Here is a 20,791-nt window from a genome sequence, read left to right on the forward strand (position 1 = left end):
TGGAAATTTTATCCTTGCTTTATTAGGTATAGAGACCAATGTAAGCTAGGTGACAGAGATGCGCTTGGCCCTATTCTCAAAATTCCGTGTAAAGTATTAGATGCCTGAATTCCCTACCAGGTGATTTTAGGCTAATTCTTCACTGAGTCTCTTCTCTCATGGCACGGCCCTTTCAGAAAGTTCTCCTGGGGTCAGTTAAGCTGATTTTACTTTCGTTGTTTCTTACTCAAATCTCAGAGGGGCTAAGTAGCATAGACTTTCAAAATTCAAAGGTATAGAGCTAGCCCTCACTTTCACTCCATTTAGCCCAATACTAAGGTCTTTGGAAATCCGCTAAAACAACTCCATTGCCCCACTCATATTGTATACTACTGAGGTGAGTTGGTGCACATTCCCAGCTGTGAAGTTCGATGATTTATACTCCCTTTCACTTAATTATTGTCACATAGTGGCGACTCAGTGTATCTTTGATATGTGCTTGGTTATCAGCCTTTTTTTCTCCTACATCTTCTCCTTTATCTCCACACACATCTACATACATTCCTAATAAATGTACTTAAATTTTTGATGCTGACTTAAAATCCAATTTGCCGTAAAGTTCTTTCTAAATTAATATATGAATTTAAATTCTCACTTCTGTAATGTTTTAGAAACACGTGCAGCACCCCACTACTGGCAGTGAATGAATGAGATTTCACTAACATCTTGTATTAACTTTCCCTTTTATTTCTCAAGTTTTCATATTTCCTCCTATCTAAGACTATACTGGTTTGGTCCTGAATGCTGATAAAAATCTCACACTTTAGTTATGTCTCTGGGCTTCAAAGCCTTTCTATCTGATGAAGAATTTGGTCTCTGCTTTCGAACTCAAGCTTCTCTGGTTTGTTCCTACTTAGGATTGCTAAAAAAAATAATGGAGAATCCTTGTATTCATGATTCCTTTAATTGCTTAAGGTAGGATATTCAATTCAAATTATTTATGCAAATATACTATTTATTGATTTCTGTAATAAAAAAAGCCCAGGAGTCCAGTTTCAGGCACAATTGGATCTTGGGGCTCATTTACTCTCATCAAAATGGTTTCTTTTCGTTCCTCAATTCTTCCTTCATTGTGTTCGCTCCATTCTCAAGGAGATAGAGTCTCCCCTGCTGGTGGCAAGATAGCTGCTTAGTAGCTCCAGGCTCCTACTCACTCTGCTTTCATTAATCTTCACTCAAAAAAAAAAAAAAAAGGCTCCCACCCCACTCCCAATCCTGATGCCAAAAAATTACCATGATTGTATCTCACTGGCTCTGGCTGGGTCCTTTTCTATTTCAGTATGAATCTCTGTGTCCACGGAGAAGAAATATACGGAGTTACAGGTCCACTCACAGGCAGTGGGCTGGGCCAGCTCTGTGTCAGTTGGTGACTGGGCAGAGTGATTCCCCAAGGGTATTCAGGGTGCCCTGGCTGGTGTCAAGCAAAAGGGCACAGAGAAAGCAAAACCACAATGTTCCTTTATACTCTACTTTTGGAAGAGATGACGACACTGGTCAAGAAGGAGAGAGAAGCAATAACCATGGGAGCTGGGTTGTACTTTTTGCTGGAAGCTGTAAAAACAAACACAAAGTTAGAGATGTTTTAGGTGGCAAGAGAATTTTTTTTAAATGACCTCATTTCTCCTTTGATTCACTTTTTTTAAAAGTTATAAAATTCCTAATAAAAGTATTTTAAGTTGGCTACTTAAAAAAATATTCTTTTAGATATTTTCTAACAGAACTCAGCTTGTTTATTTTGTAGATGATGAAACAGGCACCAAGAAGTTCAGATATTTACTGCAGGTTACCCAGCTAGTAGGTATTTGAGATCTCCTGATTTGCCACCTTTATTATCATCAGCAGCACTCCCCCCATCACCCTTACCCCCATCTAATTACCATCAGCTTCATCATCATTATGAAAGCTAACATTGATTAAACAACTCATTCTGTGCTATGATCTATTTTAAGCACTTGCTATAGATGAACTCATTTAATCCTCACAGGAAATCTATGCAGTGTTTATTCTTCATTATCCCCATTCCTCAGTTGGTAAAATGGTGACACAAAATGTGGAGAAATTTACCAAGCATCACACATCTTTTTAACCACTATATTGTTTCTCCATACTTTGCATGTCCATTTTTTAATTACAAAGTGGGCCAAAGTTATTCACACAATCTTGCTTGGTGTGTGGTGTGTGTGTGTGTGTGTGTGTGTGTGTGTGTGTACACTGCCTACACATGCATGCTCTTCACAGGAAGTATGGGGAAGGTTAGCAGGCAGTTAGATGTGGCTCATGGAAGCAAGACTGGAATACAAGAAACTATGTCAGGTATCACTACTAACTGGGAATTTAATGGGATGAGGATATAGAATGAGTTGGAAGATGGAAACCTTTAAAAAAGGCTCTAAAGAGTGGAATCGCCTTTTTAACCAACCTTCACTGATTATTTAGAGTAGAAAAGATGTTTAGGGTAGGAAGACTTTCAGCTCTGCGATTGCCTATTTGAACAGCTCATTTGATAGGACGACCCGATGATGGAGAAATATTTTTCCACTACTTTCACATAATAATGCGTAAAATCCTTTGAGTTTCCTGGAATTTCTTGGAATTCTATATATGCAAACGATATTTAAAACCCCAGTTTTCACCAATAAGAGTAGACACGGAGAGTTAATAGCGGGTACAGATTTTTAAGCTTTTGCCAAACTTTGTGTAAAACTATATTATCTGAACTCTCACAGGGACCTTGGAACCATTAATACCACTGTCGCAGGTTATTCATTATTCACTTCTTGTTTTGTTTTCTCTTCATTCAGGCTGAGGTCCCAAGGACCTCTGACCCTGCCTTTCCTCACTTTTTAACGGGATGAGATTCTACTGGAGAATTATCAGAAAATATTGATTGACAGCAAACCAATATAGCAGGTAGAAACTATGGTCATTGGAAGGAATTAGCTCTGGTCTTGAAGCTTTGCCCCTAGCCTACCTTTACCATGGTAGTCACTTTCACTGGGCCCCAGTTTTCTCATCTGTAAAATGAGAGCACCTCGAGGTTTTTGGAAATACTCGGATCACTGTCATTCCACTTTGTTTCACGGCTATTACAACGAGGCTCAGAGAAGTGACAGACATACAGATATTACTATTTTGAATCATACTCATCCTTCAAACCACCTATTAAGCCCCTCTCATAATAACCAGGATATTAAAAAAACTTACTTTAATTTTATTTTCTCAGCTAAAGTAACTTTTCTTTCCTCTTTTGTTCCTTTTTTCTCTACCTTTCTTACAGTCATTAAATTTCTACCTCACACTTTATTATTTTTTTGCACAGGCAATATCTTTGTTTAGGAGAATAAATGAAAAAACATCTGTGAATTAAATTCGATGCAATCTACAAAATCTTTCATTTAAGGATAACTCACATTAAATTGACTTTTGTATTTGTTTTTACTTTTCTTCTAGGCTATCTATTTAATACTTTGTGTTCCCTCTGTCCCTAGGAGAGTGTTTTTCAAATTGGAGTTTGTGATGCATTGATGCCTTGTCATGACCATCACTCTTTAATAATGTCATAAAATGGGTTAGAATAAAAAACACTCTAGTTAAACGGCATGCAAAATGGTAACTGATTGTTGTGTGTGTGTGTGTGTGTGTTTGTGTATGCAATTTGTGTGTATGCAAAGTGAGTTATAATCTAGTCACAGTCACAGAGGATTAAGACTAACGGTAGGTTCTTAGTAATATTTTTGAACAGCAAATAAATCTCCTGAAAATACTCTATAGAGAAAACTGTCATGGGCTTTTTGTCATAAAGCATGGGAAAAACTTGTACTTTTGTCATTTGTAAACTGAATGATCTCACATAAGCCATTTAACCTCTCTAAACCTCAGTATTCACATCAGTACAGTGGGGTCAGTAACCCAATGTACAGGGTGGTGGTAAGAATTAAACAGATAATGTGTGTGAAAACCTTTTGTAAATGAAATTGCTACATAAATATCATTTTACTAGTGACTTATAACCTCAATTTGGTCATCTATACCTTAGGGTATACAGCCTGGGGAGAACATATGATTATTATACCTTTTATTTAATGAATTCTGAATCTGCGAATTATACCAGATTGTTCAGAAAGAGTCAATCCCTTGAAAAAAACAGAAAAAGCTAAAACTGACATACAGCGTATCTAGGTAATCTGGTATTTGGAGCCGAATGCTATCTATAGCTCGTTTCTGTCAAAATGCAGAGATTAATGAGTGTCATTATTTTAGAGAGTTATCTAGGAAAAAGTTGGCACTCAAACAATGGTAAGCATTGTTTCTTCCGCCTCTTCTTTTGTTTTATTTTTAACTCTCAATGTCAATGAAGCACGCATTTGTGCATTAAACTATTATTCCACTTCCATGTGCAAAGTACTTTGCAGAGTTTTTCAATTGTGTTTGAGAGAGTGGATACCAAGTACTACCACAACATTCCCTCTTGCCCCATTTTATGAATAAAGAAACAGGCTTATAGGCTGTCATTTGCACAAGGCCACGTAGCTATTAACATATGTCCAGCCCATCCTGGCTCCAAAGTCTCTTCTCTTTCCACCATGCTGTGGTGGTTTCCACCATCCTAGATTCATTCAGTTACTCATTCTTTCATGCATTCGGGTGAGATAGACACTATCCTTCAAGAGTAATGTGATATCACAAATAGGGAAAACTTGTTTGAGATAAAGCCCAGAGTCAGAGAACACAGGAAACAGGAAGTTAATAAAATAAATAATATGTAACAGTAATAGTAGCTGAAAGTTTGGAGTACTTACTAGCATCAGGTATTGTTCTAAGAGCTTTTACATGCATAAGTCATTTTATACTCACTAGAATCTTATAAGGTAGGTTTTTATTAAAATTTCCCCCTGTGTTACATATAAAGAAATGGAAGCACAGAAGAACTAAGCCATTTGTCCATGTCCTTACTGCTAGTAACTGGCAAAGTTAACATGTAAAACCAGGCTTGCTACAAACAATTGACTGTATTTTTTTCTAGAAACATGCTTAAGAATTTTGATTATGTGAAACATTTTAACAAATAAATCCTTCCTTGTGAATCCAACCATATAGAACAGAGCATGTATTTGTGTGTGTACAGATTTTTGGCACGGATTATTTTCTTGAACAAAGCAACATTTAAGGACAAATAACTGACATAACATATTTCGAATGTTTCAGTGAGCATGAAAACATCTGTTTCTATGGTAACCAGTATAGGTCATATGAGGGGTGAGAGAAGAATTAGAAGGGAGAGCTGTTAGTTTAAAATGTCTTAAATGATTTGTCTTTCTCAAATTGACTCACTTAAATATATTATGCTACCAATTTGACCTGTTGACTCTCTGAAGGCGACAGATTCCTGGGTGCTCTTTGAACTTGGGAATTGTAGTTACAAGTTAACAGAACCAATTTTGAAATAAATTGAAGGACTGAAGAAGCTATGCTCTCTAATCTACTGTCTTTTCATTGGGAGAATTATGGTGTCCTGGCTGACCAATTTTAAAGGTCTTCGTGTTGTCTTTCAAATATGTTGTCTGTCAGATTAAGAGGGAACAGGAGAGGAAACAAGTCACTGGCTGAGAGGGAATTGTTGAGACATAAGATAGTTTGTGGCTTCTGCTCAGGAAAAAAAATTGAAGGGATAAGAAACAGTTGAGAGGATTCCGGTTTCATGAGGAATTAGATATCAGTAGAATACCATCTGTGCAGCCCTAGACTGAGGTTGATGGTGAACAATATCAGTTACCTAGAAAAACAGGTCTGGAGAGAGTCCACTGATCTTACTCCCTTCCAGTGAAGGACTCCCAGAAAAGAAAAACACACCGCCACCTTCCTCCTTCCGTTGTTCATGTATGGATCAATCCAATACTGCTCCAAGATGTTGGGATAGGTGGAGTGTTACTTGTTAGTTAACAGAAATGACTTCAGGAAATTTCAGAAATAGCTTACTCATTGAGAAAACAAATACCACTGCAGTGAATGGCTGCAAGCATTGTAAAATTAATCAAACTTTTTTTGTAGTGAGTAGAGATAGGTGGATATTGGTTGTGTTTGTCTCAAGATTAGTCTTTTTGTCCTCAACTAAAGTGTCTATGCTAACCACCAGCCAATGGCAGCCTTGAGGCTTCCGTCAGTTGGCTTCCCTAAGGGGTTTAGGGAAGGCAGAACCAGAGGATGGAGGAGCCTTCTCTGCAACTTTCAGCCAGAGCCAAAGGAGTCAAAGGAAGAATGGCATCACAGCAGCTTGGGCTTGTTCCTCTCCCTCTTTCAATCTCCCAAATAGTTTTGTAGTTGTGGTGGCTGGGAAGACACTCCAACTCCAGCTCTTGGCCTACCATGTAATGCCTCTGACCAAAACATCACCTTCTATGACCAGTGGTAGTTTCATTCCACCATTTACAATTTCTTCCCAAGACTGCACAGTTGGGGAATTTCTAGGAAAGATTTAGATATAATAACTCACATTGCAAGTGCCCACATTCCAGATCATTTATATTGTGGCTACAGCTCCTTAGTTTTTGACTAGGGGTTGAGCTTTCTAGAATATTTTCTTATTCTAGTAAGTATTGAAACTGTTTTTAGTCAATTGCGTTATCTGGTCATCTGACCCAAGGTTCAGGTCATGTAGAGGCATTGAAAGAGAATGCTTCATTTATTCACTTACTTATTCAACAAATACAGAGTAAGTACCTCTGTGTTCCAGGAAACTAAAATTAATATTGGTTAAGGCTTATTTACCATATACTATATGCTAGGGAATGTAGAAATTCTTTAGTGTTTTATTTTATTTTCCCAAGAGCCCTGTGGGGCTCTGTTATGATGCTCCTTACATAGCTGAAGAAACATAGGGAGTTTAAGCAACTGGATTGAGAACACAGCTAAAACATCGTACCAGTTGGACAGGAATTTAGACAGAGTGGATCTGGGGTCCAAGTGCCTGGATTCCATGAAAAGCTCTTAAATACTATGTAGTCATATCCTGGCTCACAAAAAGCTTACAGAGCAGTACAAGATTATTGATTCCCTTAAGTATGATTTGTGATTCCAAAGATCCAGTCAAGACCAACCAAGCTTCCAGAATCTAGTGATATGCATGGCTACTCCAGCTAAGCCTTAACTCAAAGTTGTGCTTGAGTTGTTTCCTGACAGGAAAGCAAGGGTCATTAATTTGGTGTGGAGGGTCTTGAAACACCTTTTCTTTGAGACTTACAGAGAAGAGAGTATGGGTAATTGTTTGTATTATATTCTCCTTTTTCTCAGTTTCCTGAAAGCTACAAACATCATGAAATTAATACATTTTTCTGGTAATAAGTAGAGATAGGTGGATATTGGTTGTGTCAATGCCCTACAACTTTTTACTTAATATATTTTATTGTGCTCATCAACCTAGTAGAAAAATTTTTCTGTCTCAACTTCATCATGATGAGGATGAAGCAACCGTGTCATAGTCAAGTATAGTTCCAAAGAATCCTGGAAACTGGCTATGAATGTTCTCATTTATTATCAAAATCTCACTGTTTTCTTCATACCCTAGTGTTTCATATTCTCCTCTGCAAACACTAATCTCTTGGTTCTGTGGAACAGATACTCATTTCACGCATAGTAGTGCCTATCACACTTCCAAGGAGAGGCAGGAGGAGATAAAAGTATTGATACGTCACCTCTCCCCTGGTCTGTGTTTGCAGATAGCACCAGAGTGAGCAGGCCCAAGACTTCAGCGTGGATGATAGTTTCAAGATCTTTGTAACGCTGTAGCCCCCAAATTTTGGGAAACGCTGACAGCCTGAATTACTAACAGTACCGATAGTGATGGAGTGGAGAAAGATTCAGGGATATTTCAAAGGTAGACACTGGAGTTGTGTGAGTGGGAATGAGTGCACAGGTGGATAAGGACGGTCTTCCTTCTGAATCAAACAGGGCACAGCACTTGCTACAGAAGTACCCTTTTGTGCAGTGACTGTGGCTGGCAACATACAGGGATGGAAAGGAGTCAGCCATGTATTTTTCTAAAAAAGGCCTTAACATATATTTTTGTTTCATGATGTCTCCAATTCCTCCTGCTTCAGTTCATTTTTTTCATGGTATCGTCAGAGCTCTTGCTCAAATACTGCTCTAATCGATGTTCCATTCCTTAAAAACTTCCAATGACTTCCCATTATCTATAGCATGAAATCTGAAAAGTCCTCAGCATAGAATACAAGAGTTTTAATGGTCTAGCTCATCTGAATCTTCCCACTCCAATCAATCCCGTATTCCCTTTCTACTCTTCCTATGTCCTACACCTCCTACATTCCAACCATCCAGAATCGTGGAGATTCCCTAAAGACACCAGCTATTTGAAATCTGTGATTCAGCATATGCTGTTTTCTGCTTGCAATGGCTTTTGCTCTCTTCTTTCACTGAAAGCCCCCATTCCTACTTCAAGTCCCATGTGGTCCTCTATTCTGAAGGCTTTCTTACTTTGTCCAGAGACAATGAATAGCTTCCTGCATAGGAAAGCCACGGCCGTTGCTTAAACATCTGGTGTGTTGCTTAGTGCTTTTGAGTGTGGACATTGTTCATATTTCCATTTCTCATTAGACTAAAAATCTCCCTAGGATAATGATCTTGCTTTATTCATTTTACATTGCCTGGGGTCTCCCATCCCAGTTCCTGGAACATAGAAGATAGTTAATAGATAAGAGTGAATGAATAAATCATGCTTCCTGCTTTACTTTCAGCACTCCTTATTCCTGTAATGGCCATGACAAAAAAAAAAATGAGTTAGAGGGAGAAGGTAAAAATACTACATTTTATGTGCTATTTTTTTCAGTAGAGGTTTACTCTCTATGTCTAGAATGCCCCACTGCAGAAATACATTTTTTTTTTCTAGAGGTAGTTTAGCAGAAAGAAGAGAAGGGAAACCAAGAAAGAAGGCAGGTTATCTCTAATCTGTCAGTTCCACCATCCCTGAAGGCCAGTTTCCATGGTTTTGGCCTTTCCCTCAACAAACTTACCCAGAAAAATAACTTTTGTAAAAGAACAGTGGTCTGTGATCCTGATTAGAGTGGATTCAATTTAGATCAATAATATAATACCTTTTAGTAGCTGACAGTTATATGTGCTCTGGTTCCCAGCTGACTGCAGTTGCAACCAATTTCCTCTTGGGTTGTAGCTCATATTTACAACTTTGAACAACTCATAGGGAGGGACCAGGACCTCCTTCTTGACAGAAACTTCTTCTACAGGTGCACCCAGACAGGTGAATATGGTAAATAGAGTTTGGTTTTCAGACTTCTGTGTGTCTTCTTTTCGGAGGGAGGTGGAGAGGAATTGGCCAAATCGGATGGTGGCACCTCTGTAGGCTTCCAAATTGATACCCTTCATCTCATGATGCACCTCATAACACAATGAGTTATTCTTCCCGACTATCTCTTTCCTTAGCAGCTGGATTGCTGAGGTCAGGTAGTAGTGTAGGTATTTGAAATGGAATGAATGTTTATACTGCCATGGAGTCTTAGTAGCACTGGCCATGGCTCTGATGAAGTCTGTGCGAATGCTATTGTTTGATGTATAAACTGAGATGGCCACAGCATGTGTAATATTAATGTTCTTGGGGAGATCTTTTGCTTGGTTCAGCCAGGTTAAATAGGCATTACTCCAGACCCTGTAGTAATTTCTATGTGTTTCTATTTCTTTTGTGAAATAATCCCCTTGACTTAGCTTCTCCATGACCTGCTGGCTGCATCCTTGGTACTGATCATCAAAGGAATTTGGTGCCAAGTCAAAGTTGATGTTAATGGCAACCTATAAGAAAAGAAAAATATTGATTTTAACCATTCATATCAGATGGTAGGTGTGGTGGCTGACTTTCTATACTCCATAAAGCCAAGTCTTTGCTTCAAAACTTATTTGCTGAAGTAAGTTTCACTCATATTCATTACACACTGCCCCAGTATGCCCTGCATCAGTGACCTGTGTTAGAGATTGGATTTGGGTTGATAAATATTAGTAAAAGCTCAAAAAGCCCTCATCTCCTCAGGGAGGAAGTGACCCTTCTTGTGTAACCAAAAACGGTGTTTTTGCACAGGGAGTACTTTGAAGAAAAAAATTGTAATCTTAAAGTTTATGTATACCTTCTGTTTCCCCTGTTGATTCCCTCCACATTCTCTCATGGGTGTTAAGAAATATCTCTGTAGGTGAATACTTAAAACCTATATTAAGTCTCTGAACTTTATTTAAGAAAAACCTTCAGTGATGAGTAATGTTGGGTTCTCCCAAGGGGGCCCCAGTATATAACAGCCCTCTTTTCTGACCAATTGAAAAAATTGAGGGGGGTGGGAAAGCATATATGAAGGTTAAAATAACATCTTTACTACTGAACTGTTGGGGCACACATCTTTAGGTCTGATGGAAAGTAGATTTGCTAAGAGTAAACCTCAGAATGAGGCAGACCTGCCTACTTAGCTGTAGACAGTGTTGGACTGTGGTCCTGCCCAAAGTAAGATTCTGGTCATGGAGGTACACGGAGCTCATGCCCTTTGCCATCAGGCTAACTCCCAGGAAGAAGAGCAGACTCAAACTCAGAATACCCAGTTATTAATCCTAATGTTACCAATCAAGTAAATTTGCCCAGCTCCAGAGGAGTAGTACAGTGGTCAGGAGTGTGCCGAGGATAGTTCCTCCTCTTAGGAGACAGGAGTGGGAAAAACATTTTCTCATTGGTAGTCCATAGAATGTTACTTACTAATATCTAGTCCATATTAAACTGAGGTTAGAGATTTGAATACAAATTCATTAAGCATCATCAGTCCATATTTTTTAGAGCCGTATTTTCAATTATACAAATTCCAAGATGTTTTCTTCTTGGCAAAGGAACTGTGCTTTTCTAATAGACAGTACTCATTATATTAGGAGATAGGATTCCATCCAGTCAATGTCAAAGATGTTGCAGCTAACACTCAAAAACATACCATTTGGTGTTTTTACTGTTATTTATGATGAAAAGATGTTTAGTTGTATGTAAAATGGAACAGACTTTTAAGACTGCTTAATGATTTTAACCAATAGCTCTTTACAGAAGGTTTACAAATAGTTCTACAGAATCTATTTACGCCAAAAGAAGCCAAAATCAATAATATCATGTTCTGTTCAATCTTGTAAGCTCTAAAAAACTTTACTATATTACTCGATCTCAAATATGTACTTTGTTATCTCTTAACAGTAGGTTATTTTTCCTTATGCAGAACTTTAAATTATAATACTTCTTGTGACTTGATCCATATGACACAGTCTAAAGTCAAATAGGCTATTTTGTACCACTTGTCCTACAGAAGCAGTGTTTCACTCAAGTTTTATGGAGAATCAAGAAACTAACACTATGCCCCTAGCTTCCATAATGCCAAATTTATAAACTCTAAAGAATTCCACAATTGTTGATCATTGTTTTCAACCCCCTTCACTAAGCATTACTTGTTAAAATGTCTGAAAGAGGGGCGCCTGGGTGGTGCAGTCGGTTAAGCATCCGACTTCAGCCAGGTCACGATCTCGCTGTCCATGAGTTCGAGCCCCGCGTCAGGCTCTGGGCTGATGGCTCGGAGCCTGGAGCCTGTTTCCGATTCTGTGTCTCCCTCTCTCTCTGCCCCTCCCCCGTTCATGCTCTGTCTCTCTCTGTCCCAAAAGTAAATAAACGTTGAAAAAAAAAATTAAAAAAAAAATGTCTGAAAGAAATTAGAACCAAGTGACTAAAGGTCATTTAAAGGTTGTCACCAGGAAAGTGCCCTGCTGGAGCACTCACCATAAAGAAATCTCCTCTTCAATTGTACCCTACCTCAGAACTCCCGGAGGGTGTCTGCAAGGCAGAGAACAGCATCAGGAGAGGAAGCTGCTTTGGAAGGAGCCAGATTCTCAGCACAGGGGCTGTAAGAGTAGTTGGGAAAAGAGTCCTCCTGCATCTGTTGGTCAATGGATGGTATTTGTTTGTGTTAAAAGTACTTCTTTGCTCTTGCGGCTTCATCCTGAAACGAGTGTTCAGTGTTCTCCTTTGGGAATCTTCCTTGTCCACATCTTGTTGATGACTACCAGCCAGCAGTTTTCTGAGGGAAGAGATCAACTCCAACTTACTTGCAGAGCTGATATTTCTGTGAAATAGCCAGATCTGTGCACCAAAAAAGGGATTCTAAAGTGAACTTGTTATGTTTCCCATTAAAAAAAAAATCCCTTATCTAGTCTGTGTGGGGGAATTCCAAAGGCCTGTTAAAGGTCAGGCTCAGCAGCTCAACCTTAACTTTCTCAGGAAGACAGGAAAAGGCACAAGCTGTACAGCATCTGGGGCCAAGCGACATTATCTTGAGCTGCAGGGTTTCATCACGAGTGATATGATTGGCTCCCACAGGTTGCTGGAAAGATGCCACCTCAAGGTGGGTCTATGTCAGGTACATTTGGTGCCGCTGATAGGCCGCCCCTGCCCAGAAGGGGCTGATAAGAAGCAGCACACCTTTTAGGGTTACTGTCAAAAAGAAGGCTCTCATTGCTGCTTTCCCACGATAGCCTTGAAACTCTCTAATCCAGAAACTATTACTGTTGGGGTCACAGCTCTTCTGTTTTCTCTTCTGAAGGCATCAGATCCTCTATCCACACTATTTCAGTATAGTGAATCCTACTGACTACTGTCAGAAGACAGCCTCTGAACAGCTGACATCAATCAAAAGCAGGGTCCAGTGTGCTAAGTTAATGCAGCACAAGTGTTCTGTTAGACACTCTTTCTCAGGCACTTCCCTCTCTAGTTTGAACATCTTTCATCTGTTCCCAATCATTGGGATAATTGTTTTTCTTGCAAATCTTTCCCATTAACACTTCCCATTTCACTATTTAACTGTGAAGAGAGACTAAATCTTGTTCTTAGAAATTCTGGTATTTTTGGGGGTGACTGTGTGACCCAGTCTGTTAAGTGTCTGACTTTGGATCAGGTTATGATCTCACAGTTCATGAGTTTGAGCCCCACATTGGGCTCTGTGCTGACAGCTCAGAGTCTGGAACCTGCTTTGGATTCTGTGTCTCCCTTTCCCTCTGCCCTTCTCCCACGCACGCTCTGTCTCTCTCTCTCTCTCAAAAATAAATAAACATTAAAAAACCCATGAAATTATGGTATTCTTTTCAGCATCCTAAAATAGTTTGTAATCTAAATTTTCTGATGATCACAGCAGTTCTGTCTCATGACAGAAGTCCAGAGTATTCACACAAGTATAAAAGGGGATACAAAATTACCCATAACCTATCACCTGGACGAGGGTACTATTTAGATTTAGATTTTGGTGTTACACAACACACACACACACACACACACACACACACACATTTAGGACTGAATTAATATAGTATGCAATTTTCATACTGTTTTTTCCCTTAACATTTTTAATGTAAGCACGTCTCCCTATAGTTTAATAATTATTGAAAACATGACTTTTTTTTTTTTTATAGCTGCACAGTATTCCACCATAGGTGCTACAATGCAATGAAATATGGAATGGATCCATGCATCCATCTCAGAAACAGACTGATCAATGAATAGAACATAATAGTACCTCCCTTATTCAACGCTTTGACCTGTTTTTAATTCTTACAACAGCTTCTGGCCCTGAGAAATCAATCAATCAATTAAATAAATAAATAAATAAAAACAATGATCATTATTTGTGCCAAGGTTTATTGAATAAATATCTTACATTTAGCTTGCTTTCAACTATGTGCTATTATAAGCAATGATTTGTGAGCCTGTTTGGGACATAAATCTTTGTGTGTTTCTCTTCTTGCAACTTTAAGATGCAAATCTGGAGATGTGACCACAGATCGTTGAAATGCATATTTTTTGGACTTAAAGGAAAACATGATAAAATAAATATCCCTTTTAGATTCTTACGACTTTTAAATTCTTAAGATTCCTCATTATCAACCATCAATTTGGGAGACTGAGGTGTGGTGAAGAGCACTAGAGTCTGAAAACTTGAACTATGGGCTTAATTCTACAGCTTGCTGGCTGGATCAAGAAGAATAAGCAGGCTGGCTTAGTGGGTTAAGTGTCAGGATCTTGATTCTGGCTCAGGTCATAATTTCCAGGTTCATGAGATCAAGCACTGCATTGGGCTCTGCACTGACAGGCTCTGTGCTGACAGCGAAGAGCCTGTTTGGGATTCTCTTTCTTCATCTCTTTCTGCCCCTGCTCCCCACCCCCCAAATAAAGAAACAAAAAAAAAAAAAGAAGAAGAAGAAGAAACAGCAAGTTGTGCTGAGCTTCAGTTTCCTAACCTTATAGGGTTGTCAAAAGTAAGTAACAGTTACCTTTTATTGGGAGTGTACTGTTTCAAGACCCTTTTTTTAGTATCTCAACCTACAAGACCACTGTGAGGAGTTAGTTTAACTTCCACGTCACAGGTGCATTTCCTGAGGCTGTGTGAGGTTAAAGAGACTGTCAGTGATCACAGGTTCATTCCTCTCCTCCCATTGGCTCCCTGTCTCCAAAAACTCTAAAGGAGTCTGTCATTTTATTTCTATTGTCTGTAAACATTTGCTAGTTTTCCTTAAGTGTGACTTCCACTTCCAGAATAATACCACTAGGGGGAAGCAGGAAACCTTGTAACCTTTTGATACAGTTCCTGTGTCCAGAATTTAAAGGAGCTGGAAGAAAGAGGGGAAAAAGGGAGGGAAGGAGAGACAGAGACAGAGCAGAGAGTGGGTCTAAGAACAGTAGTGAGAAGTTGAGACTATTGTTGAGCTGTTTAAAGAGAGAGGGAGGGAGGGATGGAGGAAAGGAAGAGAGAACTCTGACAATAAAATGGAATAGGGAAAGACAAGAGGTCTGATGTGTGTGTGTATGTTTTTGGATTAAAATGAAAACAATATTTTCTGATAATGTTTTTTAAAAAATAATTATTTTGAGAGAGAGAGAGAGAGAATGAGCGAGGGAGGGACAGAGAAAGAGGGAGAGAGAATCCCAAGCAGGCTCTGTGCTGTCAGTTCAGAGTCCAATGAGGGGCTTGATCTCATGGACCATTGTTGCAGGATTCTTTACCTCAATACCCTGGGGTTCGTTGTCTCCCTGGCTTGAAGAAAAGAAGTGGAATGTAAAAATGTGAGTAGTGAAAATGTGCAGCAGGCAAAAGTTTATTACAGTATAAGATTAGAAAGTAAGAATAGTATGAAAGCTGTCTTTGCAGAGAAGGAGCATGTGAAAGTGAATGCCCCCGACTATAGGCAAGGCTCTTTGCTTTAGAAGGTTCCGGTCAGTCCCCCCATACTTTCCCCCTTGTTTCTTCTCAGTTTTCATCCTTATTGGCTTGATAACTCTAGGTGCTGGGTTGTCCATTCCTGGTTGGCTCCATTCCATTGTGTTAGGAGTCCGACTATGGTCATACTATCCCTTGTATAACCTAAGTTTTATGTTTACTTCTTTTAGTTAGGTATTTTGACTGTCAAACTCCTGAGGAGAACCTGAGGGGGAGGAGGTGGTGTCTGTTAACATTCTTAAGAGGAACCTTAGGCCTGAGGGAGCTTTCTGTAGTCAGATGCTCCCAGCATTGTTCCAAAATATGTGTTGTTTTTCACCCTGGGACTTCAGGTTCTAACCTTTCCCTCCCTGCCTATTTTATCCTACCTTTCCCTTATCATACCCAGAGATCATGACCTGAGCCGAAACCAGGAGTCAGATGCTTAACCGACTGAGCCACCCAGGTGCCCCTTTCTGACAATATGTAGAGTCATTAAAAAATCATCTTTTGCCTTGGGGGCTATTTTATGAAAGTTCCCATGTGATAATTTAATATTAGTTCATTTAGAGCTGGGAGTTTACTCCAGTATCATTTTCTTGATACCCAGTTCCTTAAAATGCAATCTATCTCTGCTGTCTTGATGGGTAAAAGGGATGTGGGCTTTGAAATCGCACAGAACTGTGTTGGTATTTTGCCTTTATGTCTCCCTTCTTTTTGTGAATTTGAACAAGTTATGTTGGTTCTCAGTCTCATTTTCTTCACATGTAAAACTGGAGGTGGTATCACTCTTATAGGGCTGTGATGGCAGTGAAATTGAGATACTCTATAAAATATCATGGAATGGCTCCATGAACCATACTGTCTCGGAAGCAGGTTGATTAGTGAATAGAGAGGCACTTTGGTTCAATTCCTAGTTCTATTATGACCTTAATGTCTGACCACGGGCACAGTATTTTACCTCTCTGCTCCTCAGTTTCCTGTTTCTTAGTGCCACTGACACCAGCTTCTCAAGGCATGTGGGCTCAGCTTACGCTCTACTCAGATTTGTGAAGACCAACAACTCACAGGGTGTCCAACAAAGTAAAAGTTAATTTTTATTATTTTTTTTCCACATAAACAGCTGTTTAAGAAAAGGTTTTCAAAAAAAAAAAAAAAAGAAAGAAAAGGTTTTCTAGAATAAATTCTAAACATTCTAGACTAGTTTTGTAAAGCTACTAAAGCTACTTTTGGAGCATAGGTTGAAGTAGTCCTAGAGGGTCTTGTCCTGGGGGAACTGTGTCCTTTGCCACCAACCTAAAGGTTTTGTAATGGCCCTGAGTACTTCCTGTTTGGATCTTATTAAACTCCTTTGGACCTGTGTCAATTTAAGGCCAGAAATCCTTGTTATCTGCCAGAAATCCTTTGTTATCCAAAGGAAAGTAGTTTGATAGAGACCCCCCAATTTGGTAATTTGGGATGGTTTTAACATCTTGTTGGTTCTCTTTTACCCTCACTCAATACCCTTACAGAAGTGAGCAAAACTTCCTTAATGATTTCATATTTTTATAACTTTTATTTAGATGAAAATTTTAACTCACAGAAACATTTCAAGTCTGTACAAGGAACATGCATATGTCCAAGGAATTCCCCCATACCCTATCCATAATAGATAGCACACATGTTTAGATTTCTAGATTTTCCCCCACTTGCTCTATCATTCTCTTACTTTTTTTTTAAACCACCTGAGAATTAATCATAGACATCATCCCCCTGTGAAAAGATAAACTGAGGCATATTAAAAATGTTAAGAACTTATTTGTGCAAAAATAGATTCAAATCAGGTAGCACCAGACCAGAAGTGATTAAGAGAGCTCCACCAATAGGGTCCAGAGGCAACATTTTTATGGAGAAAGGCGCCACCAATAGGGTCCAGAGGCAACATTTTTATGGAGAAAGGCGCCACCAATAGGGTCCAGAGGCAACATTTTTATGGAGAAAGGCGGAAGCAAAGCAAGGACATTATTTGATTGGCTGTAGTGTAAGCATTTGCCTCATTTGGGAAAGCTTAGTTGGCTGTTTGTGATTGGTTGTCTTTAGGTTCTGCTTTCTTAACCTTGAGGTCTTTACATGCTTAGGTTTTGGTTTGCTTACATAGGCTATTAAGGTACTAGAACCTTCTCAGTCAAATGACTTCCTTGTTTAATTAATTTAATGTACTTCACGCTTAAATACGTCAGAATTTATTTTCTAAAGACAAAGATTTTTTTTTACATAACCACAATACAATTACCAATGATGAGGTTTTTTTGGGGTGGTAGTGGGGTTCGTGGGGTCCAGAGCCAACGACCAAGAAAGAATTCTTAAAGATGTCTTTGTTGCAAAAAGGTGATTTATTGAAGCATGGGGACAGGACCTGTGGCCAAGAAGAGCTACTCTGGACCACAGGAGAGACTGGTTATACACTATGGGGTCGGGGGAAGTAAAGTCGAGGGGAAGTTTCCTGTGAGATTTTCATATGCTAAGATTACAGGATCCTGGAGTCCTGGCTATTGTCAAGCTAAGGTTGTTTTTCCCTCTAGCAAAGCATTGACATTAAGATAATAAGGAGTTTCTGGAGAAACTTTGCTCTGCCAGCCTCCAGTATTTGTCAAAGGGCTGCAGGTTATAAGGAAATTGGGTTCTATCTGCCATTTTCTTCTGCCTTTGTTTCTCACATCACTATGAAGGGGTGATGTTAGGGCTCCAGGAAACGGAGTCTATTGGTTTCTGGAGATTAGGCTATTGATAAGATTGCCTTTGTCTTGTGATTTACTAAGATATTTGTCAATAGATGGAGACTCAAATCCTGCAGGACTATGATCTCTATTAGTTATCCCTTTGTTTTTCTCCTTTCCTTTGTTCTTGGGCAGCGAGGAGTGCCCAAGGAATATCACAAGTATGGCACATGGGGGATGGGGGAGCATTTGCGGCCTGTCAGCTTGGCTTATGTTCCCTTATCAACCAATATCAAGAAATTTAACATTTATACAATACTATTATCTTACACATAGTCCATAAATGATTTCATCAACTCTTCCTATAATTTCCTTTCTGGCTATTTTCCAGGATCACCCTTTGCATTTAGTTGTCAAGTTTCTTTAGTATCTCGAAACTGAAACATTTTCCTCAGTATTTGTATTGCTTTTTGACCTTGACGTTTTTGAAAATTATAGGCCAGTTATTCTGTAGATGTTTCTCATTTGGGGCTTCTCTATTATTTCCTGATGATTAGTTTCAGGTCATAGAGTTTTGGCAGGGAAATCACAGAAGAGATGTGCTATCCCAGGAGGCACTTGCATCCATTATTTCAATGTATTTGTAATAATAGTTGTTAGATCAATAGCTTCATTATGAAACATATTGTCTAACCTTTCTTATTTCCACTTTTTTTTTTAAGTATAGGACCTTAGTGTTGGGAATCGTCTTCTACCCACGGTGAATTTCCCCCTCAACATTCTTACAGAATAACTTCTGTTGTGTGTGTTCTTGTAATATTGAGATTTTTTTTTGTTTTTTGTTTTTTGTTTTTAACTAAAACAGTTGACAATTTTATTTTCACATTTCACGATACAAATGGAAATTGCTTTTTTTTTTGTCCCACTACTCCCTTGCAAAAACTATTCTCTGTTTGATAGGAAGGGGGAGCAAGTCTTCCTTGTCATGCTGTTAGAAAACACCCAGAATCACAGCACCATGATCTCCTGGTGAAGAACAAGTAATATAAAATGGATATAAAGAGGTTCCTGTGTCTCCTTATCTGTCTGGTCGAGTCATTCCTGGCCGAGTGGGTACCATCATGGGATGGGTGGGAGGTCTCATCATTGGGGGCCCAGGCATCATTGGCATGTGGCCTCCCATAGGCGGCCTCATTCCAGGAGCAGGTCCCACTGGCATCATCCCAGGAGGAGGAGGGCCCATCATTGGCATCATGGGAGGGCCCCCCATATGGGGTGCTGGCATCATACCAGGGCGAAGAGGACCCGGGAGACTAGGGGGAGGTGGAATCATCGCCCCTGCAGGAGGAGGAGAAGAGAATGGAGTAGGAGGAATCTTTCCTTACTGAAATGCAGCAGTTGTTTTGTCGATCAGGCTCTGGGCTTGCTCTTCCATCCATTTCTGATAGTAGTCTTTCACATTCTCTTTGTGTTTCCTACCACTGCAGTGTGTCTTTCTCACAGATGGAGAGGCATGGGTGAGGTATGTGTCGCAGTAGTCACAATAAAACTTAGGCATGTTGCTTTGCAGACCGTTGGCCACTCCGTCCCGCGCCACCCGGAGTAATATTGAGATTTATAGCAAATAAATATTTGCTCTTGTCCATGGTTTGTGGCACACACCTCCTAGAACCTTTGTAATTTCTTAAGCACTAAGAGCTATAGGGACATCTTTTCCAGTTCCTCAAATAGCTCCAGAGCCAAAAGGGTGAAATTGGTGTCTTTTGTTATTCCAAACAATTCCACTGAGGTTATGCTAATGAAGTGGTGTTTTAAAGGCCCTAAGGAGGCTCTAGTTCAAGATGGCCACTTTAGGAAGCTCTGAACTCACCTCCTTTGGGGAACACACCAAATTAAACTTATTAATAGAACAATTCCTCCTGAAGAACTGAGGGCTGACTAAACAGCTACTGAGCAACCAAAGATAGAGAGAATGGCATTGGAACTGCAAGAGAGACAGAGACACAGTAACAAATGGAACCCCCGCCATTGAGGCTGCAAACATAGTGGGGAGGGATAGTACTGAGGTTCTGGGAATAGATCCGTGGGTCCTTGAGCACAGGACAAAAGCCATGGTTTAAAAGGGCAACTAGCATACAAAAGAGACAACGCTAGAACCCTGGCAAGTGGTGGAGGAGCTGTGGGAAACCTTTCCAGGTCAGAGGGACATGGTTTACCTTAGACCGGGGCAGGGTCTGGACACCGAAACAGACAGGTGCGGTTGTCTCAGTGAGACTGGGACTTAAGTGAGCCCAGGAGTCACAAGCCCACATCAGCACTAGTCATGCTGGGGCACAGAAAAAGGAGCTGAGTTTTAAAAGGTCCCAGGAAGGGGCACCCGGGTGGCTCAGTCAGTTAAACAGTCTACTCTTGATCTCAGCTCAGGGTCATGAGTTCAAGCCCCACATTAGACTCCATGCTGGGCGTGAAGTGTACTTAAAAAAAAAAAAGGGCCAAGGAGATGTGGGAATGCTCTCCCCATGCCACCTTAAAATCCCACACTGGATCAGGGTCTGGACATCATAAGGTATGGGTTGGGATGGCATAATTGGTGGGTCCAGATGCCATAACTGGTGAGTTGGATTGGCACAGAAAGCTTATGACCTCAGCAAGTCTAGGGTCGACAAACGCCCACCAGCCCTAGCCATGCTGGGACACAGGACTGCAGGAACATTCTCTCCCCCTCCACTTTAAAAGCACAGACCGGGGGCGCCTGGGTGGCGCAGTCGGTTAAGCGTCCGACTTCAGCCA

At 39.9% G+C, this 20,791-nt stretch overlaps 3 protein-coding genes across 4 annotated transcripts in view; 1 reads left to right on the forward strand and 2 right to left on the reverse strand.

Moving 5' to 3' along the window:
- PDE6H (phosphodiesterase 6H) overlaps window positions 1-20,791 on the forward strand; it is a 183,811-nt gene that overhangs the window by 20,415 nt on the left and 142,605 nt on the right. The window lies entirely within an intron of this gene.
- ART4 (ADP-ribosyltransferase 4 (inactive) (Dombrock blood group)) lies at window positions 925-12,201 on the reverse strand. The gene is made up of 3 exons (XM_043563382.1): window positions 11,876-12,201; window positions 9,144-9,852; window positions 925-1,590 (listed from the first exon to the last, which is right to left on the reverse strand). The coding sequence occupies exons 1-3, from the start codon at window positions 12,059-12,061 to the stop codon at window positions 1,499-1,501; spliced, it is 987 nt and encodes a 328-aa protein (XP_043419317.1). The 5' UTR covers window positions 12,062-12,201; the 3' UTR covers window positions 925-1,498.
- On the reverse strand, window positions 18,851-19,597 carry LOC122473182 (U1 small nuclear ribonucleoprotein C-like). The gene has a single exon (XM_043563394.1). It carries the CDS (start codon window positions 19,332-19,334, stop codon window positions 19,080-19,082), a length of 255 nt encoding a protein of 84 aa, XP_043419329.1. The 5' UTR covers window positions 19,335-19,597; the 3' UTR covers window positions 18,851-19,079.

This window comes from Prionailurus bengalensis, chromosome B4, assembly GCF_016509475.1.
Source record: "Prionailurus bengalensis isolate Pbe53 chromosome B4, Fcat_Pben_1.1_paternal_pri, whole genome shotgun sequence".
Lineage (NCBI taxonomy): Eukaryota > Metazoa > Chordata > Mammalia > Carnivora > Felidae > Prionailurus > Prionailurus bengalensis.